Below are 18631 nucleotides of genomic sequence, written 5' to 3'. Positions count from 1 at the left end.
AACGCAGTGGTGACTCGATCATTGGAAACACAGATCAAGAGATTTGTAGATACTAAAAGAATCAAGGCATATAACGGCAATGTAGGAAATAGCACAGAGTTGGAAGATCAGGCAAGCTCTCGACACACGAGAAAGAGTTTTGATGGCCTGATGGCCAAATGGCCTTCTCCTGCTCCAAATTATTCTCATGTTCATAAATCATAGGAGCAGAATCAGGCCATTTGGCCCATTGAGTCTACTCCGCCATACAATCATAGCTGAGCCAACTTTCCCTCCCAACCCCATTCTTCTGCCTTCTCCCCATTACCCATGACACCCTTACTAATCAAGAACCTGTCAATCTCCACTTTAAAAATACCTAATGACGGCCTACATAGCTGTCTGTGGCAATAAATTCCACAGATTCACCAACCTCTGACTAAAGAAATCCCTCCTCATCTAAAAGTACGTCCTTTTAATCTGACGCTTTGGCCTCTGGTTCCAGACTCTCCGGCTTGTGGAAACATCCTCTCCACATCTACTCTACTCAGTTCCTTCACTATTCAATATGTTTTTAATGAGGTACCCACTCATCCTTCTAAACTCCAGTGAGTACAGGCCTGGTGCCATCAAAATGTCATCTTACGCTAACCCTATCATCCTGGGACCAGTCTCGTCTCCTCAGGACCATCTCCAATGCCAGCACATCATTCCTCAGATATTGAGCCCAAAACTGCTCAGAATACTCCAAATCCGGTTCGTACAGGGCTTTATAAAGCCGCAGCATCACATTCCTGTTCTCACAAGACCACAAGGGAGAATGCACTGAAGGTACAGTCTAAATACCAAATAAATCATTGAAAATCTATTGAAAAGTTTCTAAGGAACGAGGATTCTTGGTCCATGCTAGATAAAAATCAAACCAATGGCTTGCACAAATCGGGTAAATAGGCTCTCATTTAAACCTTTTAAATGTCAATACTGGAAACCAAGTGGAAAGCATATTTGACAATGTATTGTCAGTATCAAGCTATGCAAATTGCGCAGATTCTTTAGAGCACAGAAGGTTAAGGGGGGACTTGATAGAGGTCTTTAAAATGATGAGAGGGATAGACTGAGTTGACGTGGATAAGCTTTTTCCATTGAGAGTAGGGAAGATTCAAACAAGAGGACATGATTTGAGAATTAAGGGACAGAAGTTTAGTGGTAACATGAGGGGGAACTTCTTTACTCAGAGAGTGGTAGCTGTGTGGAATGAGCTTCCAGTGGAAGTGGTGGAGGCAGGTTCGATTTTATCATTTAAAAATAAATTGGATAGGTATATGGACGGGAAAGGAATGGAGGATTATGGTCTGAGTGCAGGTAGATGAGACTAGGGGAGAATAAGTGTTCGGCATGAACTAGAAGGGCCGAGATGGCCTGTTTCCGTGCTGTAATTGTTATATGGTTATATGGTTATATCTGTATTAATCAATACACACCTTTCTTAAAGAGACAAGCTTCACACAGAAGATAAAAAATAATGTTATTTCGATAAAATCCAAGTGATATTAAATTTAATTGACTGGGGTATTAATCAGATTCCAGAGAATATTCCTACCATTTCTAAAATTTCCCAATCAGAAATTCACAAATTGGGAAGGGTCAAATTGGCTCTAGAGATTGTTAGGACCTCCACAACTAAATCTCGGCACGTGGAGGATTCCACACAGTTCCCCGAAGAGCGCTGAAATAGAGAAATTGTGTGGCAGGTCACGTAATGAAGACCACCTCTTGACACAATAAATAGGAAATAAAAAATAATTCAGAAGAACACTTGACAAGGGAGACGTAGATTGGCCTTTACTTGTACAATTGATAGTGCTTAATTGTACTGTTATACTCAGACTTTACAAAAAATGCAACTATCCTGCTCTCGGTGAGAGGCCTGGATTGAGTGGATGTAGAGAGGATGTTTCCACTAGTGGGAGAGTCAAGGACCAGAGGGAACAGCCTCCGAATCAAAGGACATATCTTTAGAAAGGAAATCAGGGGAAATGTCTTCAGCCAGAGGGTGGTGAATCTGTAGAATTCATTGCCACAGATGGCTGTGGAGGCCAAGTAAATTGATATTTTTAAGGCAGAGATAGTAGAGATTTTGATTAGTAAGGGTGTCAGGGGTTATGGATAGAAGGCAGGAGAATGTGGTTAAGAGGGAAAGATAGATCAGCCATGATTGAATGGCGGAGTACACTTAATGAGCCAAATGGCCAAATTATTCTCTTTTTCATTATGAACCTAAGGTTCATCCTAACTACAGATCCTGTCTGTGTGCAGTTTTTACATTATCCCAGTGATCGCGCCAGTTTTCCTCCCACACTCCAAGGACATACAGGCTTGAAGGTTAATTGGCTTTGGTAAAGATTGTAAATTGCCGCCATTGTGTCGGACAGTGTTAGTGTATGGGGATCGCTGATTGGCGCGGGGTTCGGTGGGTCGAAATGTCTGTTTCCGCTTTGCATCGCTAACCCGCGAGCTGACCCACGAGGTACCCCGAGTGAAAGACTCGTGGTTGTGTACGAGAATCCAAGTGTATGATCAAGAGTTTAACCGAGTTCCCACGGGTATGATAAGTTTGCCGTTTACTTGTCATTTCTGCGATGTTCCAAGTTCCTCTCCCGAGTTACTCTTGAGCCACCGTGAATGAAGGTCTGTTTTAATAAGCAACAGTGTTAAAGAAGACATCTCCATCCTGCGGCTTTGAGTAGCTAAACTGTAAATCATACGCATGTACTGTTAACTGTGATAAAAATATATGAACATAGGTATATATGTATATATGAATATATGTATATAGGAACAAGGACATGGCAGACAAATTGAATAACTACTTTGGTTCTGTCTTCACTAAGGAAGACATAAATAATCTGCCGGAAATAGCAGGGGACCGGGGGTCAAATGAGATGGAGGAACTGAGTGAAATCCAGGTTAGCCGGAAAGTGGTGTTAGGTAAATTGAATGGATTAAAGGCCGATAAATCCCTAGGGCCAGATAGGCTGCATTCCAGAGTACTTAAGGAAGTAGCCTCAGAAACAGTGGATGCATTAGTGATAATTTTTCAAAACTCTTTAGATTCTGCAGTAGTTCCTGAGGGTTGGAGGGTAGCTAATGTAACCCCACTTTTTAAAAAGGGAGGGAGAGAGAAAACGGGGAATTACAGACCAGTTAGTCTAACATCGGTAGTGGGAAAACTGTTAGAATCAGTTATTAAAGATGGGATAGCAGCACATTTGGAAAGTGGTGACATCATTGGACAAAGTCAGCATGGATTTACGAAAGGTAAATCATGTCTGACGAATCTTATAGAATTTTTTGTGGATGTAACTAGTAGCGTGGATATGGGAGAACCAGTGGATGTGTTATATCTGGACTTTCAGAAGGCTTTCGACAAGGTCCTACATAAGAGATTAGTATACAAACTTAAAGCACACGGTATTGGGGGTTCAGTATTGAAGTGGATAGAGAACTGGCTGGCAGACAGGAAGCAAAGTGTAGGAGTAAACGGGTCCTTTTCACAATGGCAGGCAGTGACTAGTGGGGTACCGCAAGGCTCAGTGCTGGGACCCCAGCTATTTACAATATATATTAATGATTTGGACGAGGGAATTGAATGCAACACCTCCAAGTTTGCTGATGACACGAAGCTGGGGGGCAGTATTAGCTGTGAGGAGGATGCTAGGAGGCTGCAAGGTGACTTGGATAGGCTGGGTGAGTGGGCAAATGCATGGTAGTTGCAGTATAATGTGGATAAATGTGAGGTTATCCACTTTGGCGGCAAAAACAGGAAAGTAGACTATTATCTGAATGGTGGCCGATTAGGAAAAGGGGAGATGCAACGAGACCTGGGTGTCATGGTACACCAGTCATTAAAAGTAGGCATGCAGGTGCAGCAGGCAGTGAAGAAAGCGAATGGTATGTTAGCATTCATAGCAAAAGGATTTGAGTATAGGAGCAGGGAGGTTCTACTGCAGTTGTACAGGGTCTTGGTGAGACCACACCTGGAGTATTGCGTACAGTTTTGGTCTCCAAATCTGAGGAAGGACATTATTGCCATAGAGGGAGTGCAGAGAAGGTTCACCAGACTGATTCCTGGGATGTCAGGACTGCATTATGAAGAAAGACTGGATAGACTTGGTTTATACTCTCTAGAATTTAGGAGATTGAGAGGGGATCTTATAGAAACTTACAAAATTCTTAAGGGGTTGGACAGGCTAGATGCAGGAAGATTGCTCCCGATGTTGGGGAAGTCCAGGACAAGGGGTCACAGCTTAAGGATAAGGGGGAAATCCTTTAAAACCGAGATGAGAAGAACTTTTTTCACACAGAGAGTGGTGAATCTCTGGAACTCTCTGCCACAGAGGGTAGTCGAGGCCAGTTCATTGGTTATATTTAAGAGGGAGTTAGATGTGGCCCTTGTGGCTAAGGGGATCAGAGGGTATGGAGAGAAGGCAGGGATGGGATACTGAGTTGGATGATCAGCCATGATCATATTGAATGGCGGTGCAGGCTCGAAGGGCCGAATGGCTTACTCCTACTCCTGCACCTATTTTCTATGTTTCTATGTTTCTATGATTCTGTTATTATTTGTGGAGCTGCTGCACAATTAAGACACTGCGCAGATTCTTTAAAATAGCTTTTCAATGCAGTAATCATTCAATCAGTTGCCCGTTTGCTGTTTAAAGAGATTGCAAAGAAAGATGAACCAGTCCAAAATTTGTGGTGATTGATATGGCATAAACTTGGAGATATGAACAGTGTGTGAGATCAGATCCAGAACGAATCGGATTGGAACAGGGTGTGAATAGGGCATCAGAAAAATCAAAAAAAATGAAGAGAGATAGCAAGCAGAGCAATTTGTGGATTGTCAGGCAAATTCCACAGAAACTTTGCAGATCAATAACCGAAAGTCTGAACAAATGTACAAAAAGCTGGAGAAACTCGGCGGGTCAGGCAGCATCTCTGGAGTAAAGGAATTGGTGACGTTTCGTGTCGAGACCCGTCTGAAGAATGGTCTTGACCCAAAATATTACCGACACCTCAGAGATGCTGCCTGACCCATTGTCACTCCAGCATTTTGTCTGTCTCTAGTTCATGGTTGCCTGATTATGAGACTTATTAAAGATAGAATTCAGCGTGGACGCATCTATTGCATTTTGAACCTCCTTTTCCCAGAGAGATCAGGTCACCGCTTGAGTCGCACGTGGAAAAAGGCACTTTTCTTCAACTCTTACACAATTCGGAACAACAAAGAACCCTCGCTGTTCTCTCCGAGGGTTGGTGGGGATGGGGGGGGGGGGGGGGTCATTTTTAAGCTAAACAGGTAGAACAAGCTATATAAGTGGTGTTTGGTCTCCAGGAATTCGGCTGGTTCGGTGACAAATATCCATTACAGACAAAAGTCGCGTAACCCTACCTCTTCACACTGTCGGCTCACCTGAAAACAGACAAAAGAGAAGCCGTTTCTGAGCTTGTTCTGAAAGGTGGTCGTGGGGAAAGGTGAAGGCGGTACAATTGGTTTGTCGCGGAACAAACCAGTGCAGTTTCGGGGCACCCAGATCTCGCTCCACCAACACACATATACAACTTTAAGCAATATCCACTTGCATCTCGTCCTTATCTGGGAAACAATTTGTAATTTTCTGCAGTGAACTGCCCGCGTCCAAGCAGCGAAAGGCTTCAATGCGGTTGGCATTGTGAAGATCTGAAATTACGCTTTGCATGGTAGATAAAATATAATTTCACGTTCCAATATTTGGAAAGCGATTAGGCAACATGTGAACATTATTAGAGCCGCTCGCATGTCTATTTACTGAAGATGATCAGGGATAATAATTTCTCACAAAGGGGAATAGAAATAAAGACTTGCTCTGTATTACAGCGCCGTTCAGACTCAGGGTGGCCAAAACACCTAAATAACGATACAACCAGTGGTATATGGAGGAAACAACATGTGGATACACGTGTATTAGTATGGAGGCGGTGGGTGTAAACTAAAATGCTACTCGGTAGATTTAAACTATTCCAAATAAAATTATTACTATCGGTAAGAGCTTCACTTTAATACGGAACTAATTAACACTCGCTTTCCAGGAGCTGCATGTATCTTTCATCTGTCAATGGTTGGTTAGTGCTTGTAACATGCATGTTTGATATACAAACCATATTTTGAGTTCAGTTCGGCCGTAAACATTTGAGCAAGTACGCTGAAGTACAAGGGTAACTCCATTATATGAAATCCATTGTCCTTTCATTGCGAGGTTCAATAGAAACGTCATCCCGTCACCCATTCCTTCTCTCCAGAGATGCTGCCTGCCCGCTGAGTTAAAGAGTGCCCACGGTAGACTCACGAGACACTAAGGTAAACTCACGGGCCACTATGTTCTTACAACGAGTTTAAATGTTTCAATTTTTAACTTCAGCAGTACATTTTACTTGTGGAAAACTTTAAACATGTTTGAATTTTTTCAAGAGTTAACAAGTTTCACGGGTACCTGCCATTAGCGCCACGAGTCGCAAAGTTGCGTCCACGAGTTCCGACGTTCCCGCTACATTAATTGTACGTGATTACCACGAGTTCAACTCGGGGTACCTCGTGGGTCAACTCGCACCGTGAGACAAGGGTTTAAACAAATAAACTAAGCTGCAACATTTATGCTCAGAGCAAGCCTTCACTTCAGATGTTACTTTGCAAAATGCAGCAGGTATTCCATGTAATTATTGCTGAGATATGTATATGTTTGAAGAGCATGTTAATTTGCGGTAAGACTGCTTGGCATTTCACAATGTTGAATTGCCTATCATTTGTAAATTCTTCAAAGGACAAGCTGCGGATGGAGAATCATTTTCAAACTGCTCTCTTGAAAATCAATCATTAAGTGTTTAGTTATATTTATGGGATATATCTCATCCCAAAAGAAGATGAACAGTGGTATAATTTAAAGTGATCCACCTGTTCCCTTTTCTTCTTATCTATATAATTAAAAGGGTCATCTTGACCACTTCCTGTTTGCACTGTGCTTTGATTTTAGAAAAAACGCTACCACATATGGCTGTGATTTTTTGGCCATCTTGCTCAGAGTCCTCCTTCGCTGTGCAGGTCCCGAGGATTTTTCCCATCGATGAAAACTAAAAGACTTATTATTGTTTAAAAAATCTTGAAATTCTCTCTCCGGTCAATCACCACCATGAAGGCCACGCCTCTTCCGGTGGGAGGGGGGAGGGACTATAAAACCCGGAAGTGTGGGCATGGCTCAGTCTGTCTGCAAGATGGTGAGGGAGAGTCATGACTCTGTCTGAGCTGGGAAACTACAGGACACTGTGAGTAAGCAATGTACTTGAATAAATGATTTGTTAGCCCTTAATGAAAATGAAATGAGTTGTTTGGCCTACCCTGTGCTTGGAACTGCAATGTCAATGGAAATTAAATGAAAATGCAATCTGTTTGGCTTGAGCCTGCACTGTGCTTGAAAGTGCAATGGCAATGGAAGTGAAGTGAAAATGCAATGAGCTATTCGGCCTGCCCTGTGCTTGAAGCTGCAATGCAAAAAGAAACAAGTTGTTTGGCCTGCCTGAAACCACTAATTTCGGCCCACAATGCCCCTATTAGCTGAGAAACTAATTTTGCCCTTTGCCCAAAATGCCCGTATTAGCCCAGGTTGAACTCGTGATGTAGGGAGCAACTCTACTGGTTATGCCATTGAGCCAATGAAGACTACAGATTGAAGGACAAAACTTTTGCTTCCCCATTACATTTTCATCAGGAGTTTGATGACTGTCCTAAAAAAGAAATATAAATCTGGGTCCCCCAGACACCCAAAGAGAAAGTCAGGTTAGTTCAATTATAAATACCTAAGAGATAGTTTGGGTATGGAGGGACACAGTTCAGATATGATGTTAGCAAGGTTTTAAAGGGATATGGGTCAAATGTGCCAACAGGACTAGACCACAATGCCAAGTTGGTATGAACAAAGTGGACTGAAAGGCCTGTTTCCATGCTGTACAGTTCAATGACTCTCAGACTCTATGGCAGTGGCACAGTGATAGACTTGCTACCTTGCGGTGCCAGAGACCATGGATCAATGTTGTTTTCCTCCCACACTCCAAAGACATACAGACTCAATGACTCTCAGACTCTATGATATGCATTATGCATGTGCAAAGGGAATTGAGGTAAGATTGACCATTATCTGAATGGATGGAGGAACAAGTTCTATGGCCTCGCTCATCTCCTTCTCACATTGCAAGGGAAAACATACAATTTTTAAGGGAAAGAGAACTTAGCGGTTAATATATTGGGGTGGATTTGAACATCAAAAAGTTGCAGGTCCATCCTATACCCCCGATTCTTTTCTCGTGAATTCAATAGTGTGGAGCACCCCATGAAGTTGGAGGCAATGACGAGGAATGAGAGATGTGTTTGGGCCACCTCTGCTTCAGTAGATTTTTCATCTCTGGTGCCCAATATTTCCAACATCCCATCTGGACCCATCCAGGAGGCGGCTCCTGCTCGTCCCCCAAAGACCAGGGACCAGAGAGGATGAAGCCAGCAACAACGGACATGAGGAACAAGGCCGGTAGGCGAGGGAACCGGGGTCTGGCCTACTGCACCTTCAAAGTCAACTGCGGGAGGCGCCTCCGAGCCACAATGGTGGACAGGCAAGGAGAGGGACGTTGGTTCATTGGTTGATCCACAAATCCAATGAAAGCAAAGGATGGAAGCCCGCAGCTTCCTGGGACTCGCCTGGATCAGGCACCGCTCATGAGAACTATTGCACGGACTGGACTGAAAATGGTGTCAAAACCTGGTACCTCTTGCATGTGGTCTCAGTGAACTGTTTCTGTACGCTTTGCTAATTGGGGATTGTGCTTAGGTACGGCAACATTTTACTGAACTGTATTAACAAGAAACAAATTCACTGCGTTTGCACACGTGACAATAAAGCACCAATGAACCAGTTTTACTTCTGGAACTATGCACTTTCTTGATGTGCAATATGATTCCATTCGAAATGTATTTCTACCGGGCAACTTCCTCATTGTTCTCGCCACCCTCTGCTTCACCCCCCTCCTTCCTTCCCTCCCCCCCCCCCACCTTCCACCACACACTATTTACCTATCAGGGTGTTTGAGGAGGCGACTGATGAGTTCAAATTAACTGCTGCATACTGGCTGAAAATTGGTCTGCGAGGCACAACATCTCCAACAGCCTTGCACAGTATCAACTCTTCCTTTATACATTGATCCAGAAATTGTCACACAATTCCTACAAACTTCAACAGCATGTCGACAGAAGGAACTGCAGATGCTGGTTTACATAAATAGACACAAAGTGCTGGAATAACTCAATGGGTCAGGCAGCATCTCTAGAGAACATGGATAGGTGACTTTTTGGCTCGGGACCCTTCTTGAGACTGATTGTGGTGGTGGTGGGGTGTTGTTAGGAGTAAACTGGAAAAGAGATGGTGGCGGAATAATGTTTTGGCAAGTGATAGGTGGAAACAGGTATGGTGCGATGGGGGAGGGGGGGGGGGTCATTCACAGATGGTTGCACAAAGACCAAAAAAGTGTAAAATAAGGATAGATTAAGTCCAAATTGTGAAGCCAGAGGAAGGAATATAGTTGGAAGGCGTAGTGGGAGAGAGGGGGGTGGAGGGAAGGTTAAATGGGTACACATCCAGGTGGAGCACTGGGAGGGGAAGGGGAAAAAAAAGGAGGGGGTGTTTGCAGGTGAATTCACTAAAATTGGAGAATTTAATGTTCATACCGTTAGGTTGTAAGCTACCCAAGCAAAATATGAGGCGCTGTTCGTCCAGTTTGCATTTGGCCTCACTCTGGCAATGGAGGAGGTCCTGGACAGAAAGGTCAGTATGGGAATGGGAAGAGGAAGTTAGCAAACGGGAGATCCAGCAGAAAACTGATTAGCCTCCAGCTAGCGAGTTGTTGCAGTCATTGTTCACGATGCAATCTATCAGATTTTTTACTAGATTAATGGTGTCCACGGGAAGAATAATTATGCATAAAACAGATGGTGCAGATATATTTTCCGATGATGTTTTCTTCATTAGGGCTGTGGTGATGAAGAAAAATAAATCTCGCTCCTCTCTGTGATTTACTGTTCACTGATGGCTGAGGTTTTCGACGAGTGTGAACATACAGTAACACTTACATTAACTGTGACTATAAATCAGTTCAGTTCCCTAATACTCGGCTTTTAGTGCCACATTTACCTTGGTATTATCATAAATGTAGCAGTAAAATTCAAATATATATCTGTCTGCACATTCCGTCCAATCTTTATCAGATCCTAAAATCCACACTAAAATATCCTAAAAGTTGATGTTTTTGCATGACGAGGGGTGTTCCACCACAGATTAAGTTTAGGAGGTGCTACAGCTTAATCAAACTTTAACTCCCTGCATCCAACTCTCCAATGTAGACAAAAGTGCTGGAGAAACTCAGCGGGTGCAGGAGCATCTATGGAGCGAAGGAAATAGGCAACGTTTCGGGACGAAACGTTGCCTATTTCCTTCGCTCCATAGATGCTGCTGCACCCGCTGAGTTTCTCCAGCACTTTTGTCTACCTTCGATTTTCCAGCATCTGCAGTTCCTTCTTAAACACTCCAACTCTCCAATACCAAGCTCAAAGCCACTTAAGTTACGGGAATGCCAAACAAGCAAAAAAATTATCTTACTCTTTTTGGTTGTTCGGAAGTTATAGGAGCAGAATTGGATCTTTCGACCCATCAAGTCTACTCCGACATTCAATCGTGGCAGATCTATCTTTCCCTCTCAAACTTATTCTCCTGTCAATCACTGCCTTAAAAATATCCATCGACTTGGCCTCCATAGCCATCTGTGGCAATGAATTCCACAGATTCGCCACCCTCTGACTAAAGAAAATCCTCCTCATCATCCTTTAATTTTGAGGCTATGGCCTCAGGTCCTAGATTGGCCCACTCGTGGAAACATCCTCTCCACACCTTTTGCCTTTGTGTAACCATCTGCCAATCACTCCACCCCCGCTTGTATCCACCTATCACTTGCCAAACTTTGTCCCTCCCCCACCTCTGTCAACACCAACACCTCTCCCCACCACCACAATCAGTCTCAAGATGGGTTCTGAAGCAAAAGGTCACCGAGCCATGTTCTCCAAAGATGGAGCTTTCAAATGTCCCAAATGCATGTTGTAATGTGGAAAACATGCATGGTTCTATGTTGTATCTCTAATACTGTATGCATGGTTCCATGCTGTATTTCAGTCTATATTTCCCATACACTCCACTTACAGATACATGTTATTGCAAGTAATTGACTCTCACCGCCCTCTCCTACCCTCCACCAGTGCCACGTATCACTGAGTCACCCTCTGTTTTGTTCTCTGCTTATGGCTCACTTCCTCTGTAACTTGAAACCTATTTAATTTAGTTTAGAGATGCAGCGTGGAAACGGGTCCCTCTGACCACCAAGTCTACACCGACCATCGACCACCCATTCACACAGTTCTATGGTACACAAAATAGCTGGAGAAACTCAGCGGGTGCAGCAGCATCTATGGAATGAAGGAAATTGGCAACGTTTCGGGCCGAAACCCTTCTTCAGTTCTATGTTATCCATTTCCACATCCACTCCGTCCGCACTCAGGGCAAGTTACAAAACCAAAAATAACTTACAAAGCAACACATCTTTGGCATGTGGAAGGAAACCAGAGCACCTGGAGGAAACACTCAAGGGGAACATGGAAACACCATACAGATAGCACCAAAGTACTTTATTGGTACTGAAAAGCTCTGTGAAGCCTCTTGAAAGCGGTTCCTCATCCATTCCCTTGATATGAGGAAACATTTTACAGAGGCCCAATAAACAAAAAGTCCACACATCTTTGGGATGTGGAAGGATTGAGCACCCAAAGGAAACTCACACGGTCATAGAGAGAACATGCAAACTTCACACAGACAGCACCCGAGGTCAGGACGGAAACCAAAACAATTGTACATAAATTAATATATGCAAACTGTTATTAATAAAGCAAACAGCATTGTATGCAAGCATCCTATCGCCAACTAGAGAGTGGTCCTGACCTACCACATACTTCATTGGAGATCTTGGGACTATCTTTAATCAGATTTACTGGACTTTATCTAGCACTAAACGTTATTCCATTTAACCTGTATCTGTACACTGTGGACGGCTCAATTGTAATCTTGTATAGTCACTCTACTGACCGGATAGCACGTGGCAATACACTTTTCACTGTATCTTGGTGAACATGACAATAGTAAACTGCACAAAAACTAAATATATGATGTAAATTATAAAGCTGCCCCTTGAAAATTACAAGTAACATTGTGTAACATCATGTGATTGGTTTTATGGAGTAACAGTGCCAATGAATGGTCACACATTGTCAATGAATTGTCAAAATAAACTGAATGGAAAGATATTGATACAGATATAATAGGGCAAATTTAGGTGGTGTGTATATGGAACAAGCTGCCAGAGGAGATAGTTGAGGTAGGTCCTAGCATAGCATTTAAGGAACATTTTGACAGGTACATGGATAGGATAAGTTTAGAAGGATATGAGCCCAATGCAAGCAGGTGGGACTATTGTAGATAGGGCATGTTGATTGGCATGGGCAAGTTGGGCCAAAGGGCCTGTTTCCACACTGTATTTCTCTATAACTATATGACTGACTATTCAGAGACCTGATACTTGAAGATAAGACACTGTTCCCAAGTCTGGTGTTGCGTGCTTTCAAGCTTCTGGACCTTCTGCTGGACGGGAGCAGGGTGAAGAAGGAATGACCAAGTGTGGGAGGTCGGATTAGTGGCAGGTGAGACTAGTGTAGATGAAGCGTGTTGGTCGGCATAGGCAAGTTGGGCCGACAGACCGGTTTCCACGCTGTATGACTCTATGATTCAGATTCCCAGCAAACTATGATATTGTGTGAAGACTGATGATGAAGACTGATGAAGACAGGCAATGCTGAGGGCTTCAAGAGGAGAATGAAGCAGAACTTCAGACGGCAGAATCCGATTCCACCAGTTATTCCCAGCACTCCATGGGAAGGCGGAAAGGTGGGAATACAAAGTATCCACAAAGACATACATTTTTGATCGTAATCAATTGATCCTTGTTGGCACGGACAATCAAATTAGGCATCGTACGTGAGCTAGACTAATCCAGCTCTGATTGCTCTCCTGTCACTCAGCTCCTATTGTCGACCGTCCACATAAACTGTCCACATAGAGCGTTACGTGAATGTATCCCACCAGGTGTTAAGGTTGATATGAGAGGAAGAGACAAAGAAAACTGCTTATTAGCATCTCAGCCCAGCTGGCTAATTGTCTTTTTTTTTTAAATGTCTGATAAAATCATTGTCAAGATAATTCTACAGAACAAAGAGGATTCTTTGGGCCATGTATTCACAATTGAGGAGCACCAGAGAAACTGTGACACTAAACTCATAAATAATACATTCATCATTGCAGAAACACAACGGGCCAATGGTGTTTCTGACACAGATGTAATTCTGTACTATATTGGGAGAAATATGCAGGTTTCAGAGAAAGAAACATTTCAACTCCAGTACTTACAAGTTCTTCTCGAAGTTGCGCAATCAGTTCATCCTTCTCCCTCAGCTGAAGCCTGAGAAGCGCACTTTCATCTTTCGGGTCCTGCAAGGAAGGACAAGAGACGAGGTTTGGGATGAATGCAAGTGATGGAGAATGCTGAGCATCATAACCTTGGGAAAGTCAATGGTGAGGCTGTGTCTATACAAGCACTGCTCAAACTAACTCTTCCAGGAACGAGTAAACCAGCACAGAAAGAATAATTGATTCCATGTCGGTTGCAGTTCGGATTTTATCTCTGCCTTTCATTGACAGGGTCAGATATAAAAGGTTACAGAAGTGCATTGATTTAGATGGAGTGAGAGAAGTGTAAAATGAATAAGGGGGAGGTCACGTTGGGCCACAAAGCCCTGAGGGCTCAGGAGAAAATATCTGGAGATTTAATGTTCAAGAAGTTAGAGAGTTGCAGATGTAGCCCAGTCTAACACACAGACCAGATTCAGCACCACTGACTCCATTTACTCTCGATCTTGCCTTGGAAAAACAGCCAATATAATCAAAGACTTGTCCCACCCCAGTCATTCCTTCTTCTCCCTGCTCCGCTTGGGCAGTAGATACAAGAGCTGGAAAGTGCACACTACCAGACTCAGGAACAGCTTCTTCCCCTGTTATCAGGCTTGTGAATTGTCCTTCCAGAAGCCACAATACTGTCCGATTCACCTCTATCCCATTGCACACATTGGACTTTATCTATGAAACTGATGCTCTACAATGCTGAGAACTATATTCTGCACTCTGTATCTTGCCCTTTGCTCTACCTTTTGTACTTTGAGTTTGGCTTGATTGTATTTCTGTATAGTAATAACTGATTAGGTTGGATAGCACGCAAAACAAATTTATCACTGTACCTTTGCGGTGGATAACGAGGATGGACCTAGCGCGGGATACTTTGTAATTTTGTCAGCACCCTTTATGTGGCGGCTATTAGAATACCTTGGGTATGCAAGCAAAGAATTTCACTGTGACTTGTCACATGTGACAATAAAGTAGTAGTAGGCCCCTCTCGGCCATGACTGACCATGGGTGATGTAGAACAGACCAGGCAGCATCTCTAGGGGAATGTGGAGAGCTGTTGATTTGTGTCAGGACAGGTCTTCTTTGAAACATGCGCCCCAAACCAAAATATCACCTATCCAAGAGATGCTGCCTGACCTGCTGAGTTACTCCAACACTTTGTGTCTTTTTTGTAAAGTGGTTTCTTGTTTCTACATAGTAAGACAATGTCTGGCCTTAATTCTTCTTCCAGCTCTTCTTCATAGAACATAGAAGAGTAGTTTACTTTAGTTTAGAGACACAGGCCCTTCAACCCACCGAGTCCACACCGACCAGTGATCCCCGTGCATTAACACTATCCTACACATAGTAGGGACAATTTACACCAAGCCAATTAACCTACAAACCTATATGTCTTTGGAGTGTGGGAGGAAACCGAAGATCTTGGAGAAAACTCATGTGGGCACGGGGAGAATGTACAAACTCCGCACAGACAGCACCCGTAGTCAGGATCGAACCTGAGTCTCTGGCGTTGCAAGCGATGTAAGGCAGCATCTCCACCGCTGTGCCACCGTGCCGCCTGCACTGCACAGTAACAAGTCCTTCAGCCCTCAATGTCTATACCGAACATGATGCCATGATAAACAAGTGTCATCTGCCTGCACAGGATCCATATATCTCCATTCTCTGCAACACCATCTGCGCTTGTTTATCAAAAAAACTTTTTGTCTTTCTTCCTGACAATGGGTCTCCGACTTGAAACATTAGTTATGTTCACAGATGTTACCAGACCTGCTGGGTGGTTTCAGCACTTTTTTAATTTTTTATTCCAGATTTCTCACAGCTGCAGTCTTCTTCCATCCTGAGGCAGTTGTGATTCTGAGGCAGACTTTATAGAAGATTCTACCTAACCACAACCTTACCTCAGCACCAAACCACCATGGACGTTGCACTACTGTGGCTGCAGTACATACTTTGTTTTTTGCACTTTCATGGTCTTGTTCACTTGTTGACTAATGCCCCTGTCCCACTTAGGAAACCTGAACGGAAACCTCTGGAGACTTTGCGCCCCACCCAAGGTTTCTGTGCGGTTCCCGGAGGATTTTGTCAGTCTCCCTACCTGCTTCCACTACCTGCAACCTCCGACAACCACCTGCAGCCTCTGGGAACCGCACGGAAACCTTGGGCGGGGCGCAAAGTCTCCAGAGGTTTCCGTTCATGTTTCCTAAGTGGGACAGGGGCATTACAGATAATTTATTCTATAGTTATCTTTTATTGCTTTTTCATCTAATTTGTCTGTAAAGGTTTGGGTTTAGCTTTATTGTTGTCACGTGTACTGAGGTACAGTGAAAAGCTTAGCTTTGCTAAGTATAATAAGATAATACGAGACATAAATACAATCAAGCCAAACTCAAGCACAATGGGTAGAGAGAAGAGGAAGATATAGAGACCAGAATATAGTTCTCAGCATTGTAGCGCAACAGTTCCAGAGACAAAGTCCAATGTCCACAATGAGGAAAAGGTGAATTGGACTGTACCCGAGCTTATGGAAGGACCGTTTAGAAGCCTGATAAGAATTTAATTGTTCCGATCCGAAATGCCAGTATGGTGTCGCAGCGGTAGAGTTGCCGCTTCACAACGCCAGGGACCTTGGTTCGATCCAGACTATGGGTGCCATCTATACAGAGTTTTTACGTTCACCCCATGGACCGCGTGGATTTTCCCCGGGTGTTCCGATTTCCTTCCACACACCAAAGGCGTACAGTTTGTAGGTTAATTGACTTTGGGAAAACTTATAAATTATCCCTAGTGTGTAGGATAGTGCTAATGTACTGGTCGGTGTGGACTCGGTGGGCTGTGTAGGATAGTGCTAATGTACTGGTCGGTGTGGACTCGGTGGGCCGAAGGGCCTGTTTCCACACTGCATCTCTAAACTAAACTAAACTAAAAACTGAATAAATATCCAGTGCATGTGATAAATTAACACTCTTGATCTCAAACAGGCTAAACAGGAGACTTAAATCAAACCGCATAGAATGAGACTTCATCGTGACATTTTGTGTCATGGAGAGGATTTTAGCTGCCCAAGTACATTTGTCTGATTCTGCAACTCTCACCCTTTCAGTCACAGTGTGATTAATACACAGGCACATAAAAGACCTAAGTGGAAGGATGAGAAAATGAGAGCATCCGTTGAAACATTATTTTGCTCTGAACTTAATGGAAATTGTACCAAGATGGGTGTTTGCAAGTCATTAAAAAAAATTGCTCCAAAGGTTCAGTATAGTGCATCATTAGTGGCAACACTTTGTCATTACTAGTAGTAAAATCATCATACCATCAGCACTTACATGCATTGTACAAAATTCGCAAAATCCCGGTCTATATAAATGCTTTAGAGAAAAATCACAGATACTAATCAGCAGTTCCCTGATGGCACTTAGATGCTTCTATCATTTTAGCATGAACTAATGCAGACCAGTGTTGTTTCTTCTCCAAACCAACATGTATCAATCAGAACAGTGCAGAGAATTACTGCATATGTACTGAAGCAAGTTTCAAATGGAAGACAGCAATTTGCTACCTGTCCTCAAATGGATGACAGCAATGGATAGCACACAACAAAATGCACCTCAGTACACGTGACAATAATAAACTAAACTACCTGAAAGGAATTGAACAGTTGCGAGCACAGAATACAGCCTAAGCTCACATTCCACTTTCCTCATGAATGGAGGCCATTCTGCCCATCCAGTGCTTACTTACAGAGCAATCCCCCCATTGTGCTTGCAAGATGTCGTCAAAGTGTGGCACGGCTTTGTGTATTTGTCCCAGCAGAAGATCCACTATAATCCACGACAATCAATCCATTCTTTAAAATCTCCTTTCTAAAGGGCCTGTCCCACAAGCATGCGACTGCATGCGGCAAGCGCGACTAAACCGGAAGCGGGGGCCGCGCGAGGGTTGCGCGGAGGTTGAGTGATCCCCGTACAGGACCGGTCCCACCAGCATGCGACTGCATGAGGCGAGCGCGACCAAACCAGAAGCGGGGGCCGCGCGGAGGTCGAGTGAGTGACGTGATGTTCGAGCAAAGTCCGCGGGAAGTTTACGCGTGACGTACGGCCTCAATGCGGCCGCGGGCCGGCAGGCCGTTGCCGCGCGGAATTTTTGAACACTGTCAGTTTTCCGGAGCCCCGCGCGATGTAGGGACCAACTCCGCACAACTCCATACGGCTCCGGCGATCGAAGTGGGACCGGCTCCGCAAAGCCCTATGGCTCAAGCGACCACGTTAGGTCACGCTTGCTGCATGCAGTCGCATGCTCGTGGGACAGGCCCTTAAGTCTATCTGCACTTTCTCGGTCTCTGGATCACTGTGACATTTTGACACCACCTTATGCACTGGGATTATTTTTCTATTTGCATTACCTGTTGTAATATTTATGGTTTGATTGTATGGTATGATTTGACAGAATAACACGGTAACAATTTTTTTCTATTTCGGTGCACGAGACAATAATAATAATAAAGAATATTAGCCCTAATCACTGTAATCCATTTGCCCTCCATTCCCAGCCATACTAATCCTTCATTCTACCTCTTTTTTTAGTTTAGAAATGCAGCCCACTGGGTCCGTGCCGACCAGCGATCTCCACACATTAACACTATCCTACACTGATTTGGGACAATTTTTACATTTACTAAGACAATTAACCTACAAGCCTGTACGTCATTAGAGTGTGGGATAAAACCGAAGATGTCAGAGAAAATCCACGCAGGTCACGGGGAGAACGTACATACTCCATACAGACCGCACCCGTAGTTGGGATCGAACCCGTGCCTCCGGCGCTGCATTCGCTGCAAGGCAGCAACTCTACCGCTGCGCCACCGTGATCACCGTGGCTCTTAGCTATATACTGGAGACAAGTTTCAGAGGTCAATTAACCTACCAGCTCACGTAGGTTTGGGATGTGGGCGGAAACCGGAACAC

General features: G+C 43.9%; 1 protein-coding gene across 2 annotated transcripts in view; it reads right to left on the bottom strand.

Annotated features, from left to right (window-relative positions):
• Positions 1-18631, bottom strand: part of ccser1 (coiled-coil serine rich protein 1) — a 1210497-nt gene that overhangs the window by 453248 nt on the left and 738618 nt on the right. For both annotated transcript variants that reach the window (XM_033022379.1, XM_033022389.1), the window contains exon 8: positions 13614-13694. In XM_033022379.1, coding sequence (XP_032878270.1) covers positions 13614-13694 — 81 coding nt within the window. The remainder of the gene's footprint in view (positions 1-13613; positions 13695-18631) is intronic.

This window comes from Amblyraja radiata, chromosome 1 (genome assembly GCF_010909765.2).
Source record: "Amblyraja radiata isolate CabotCenter1 chromosome 1, sAmbRad1.1.pri, whole genome shotgun sequence".
NCBI lineage: Eukaryota > Metazoa > Chordata > Chondrichthyes > Rajiformes > Rajidae > Amblyraja > Amblyraja radiata.
This window is presented reverse-complemented; position numbering and strand designations above follow the sequence as displayed.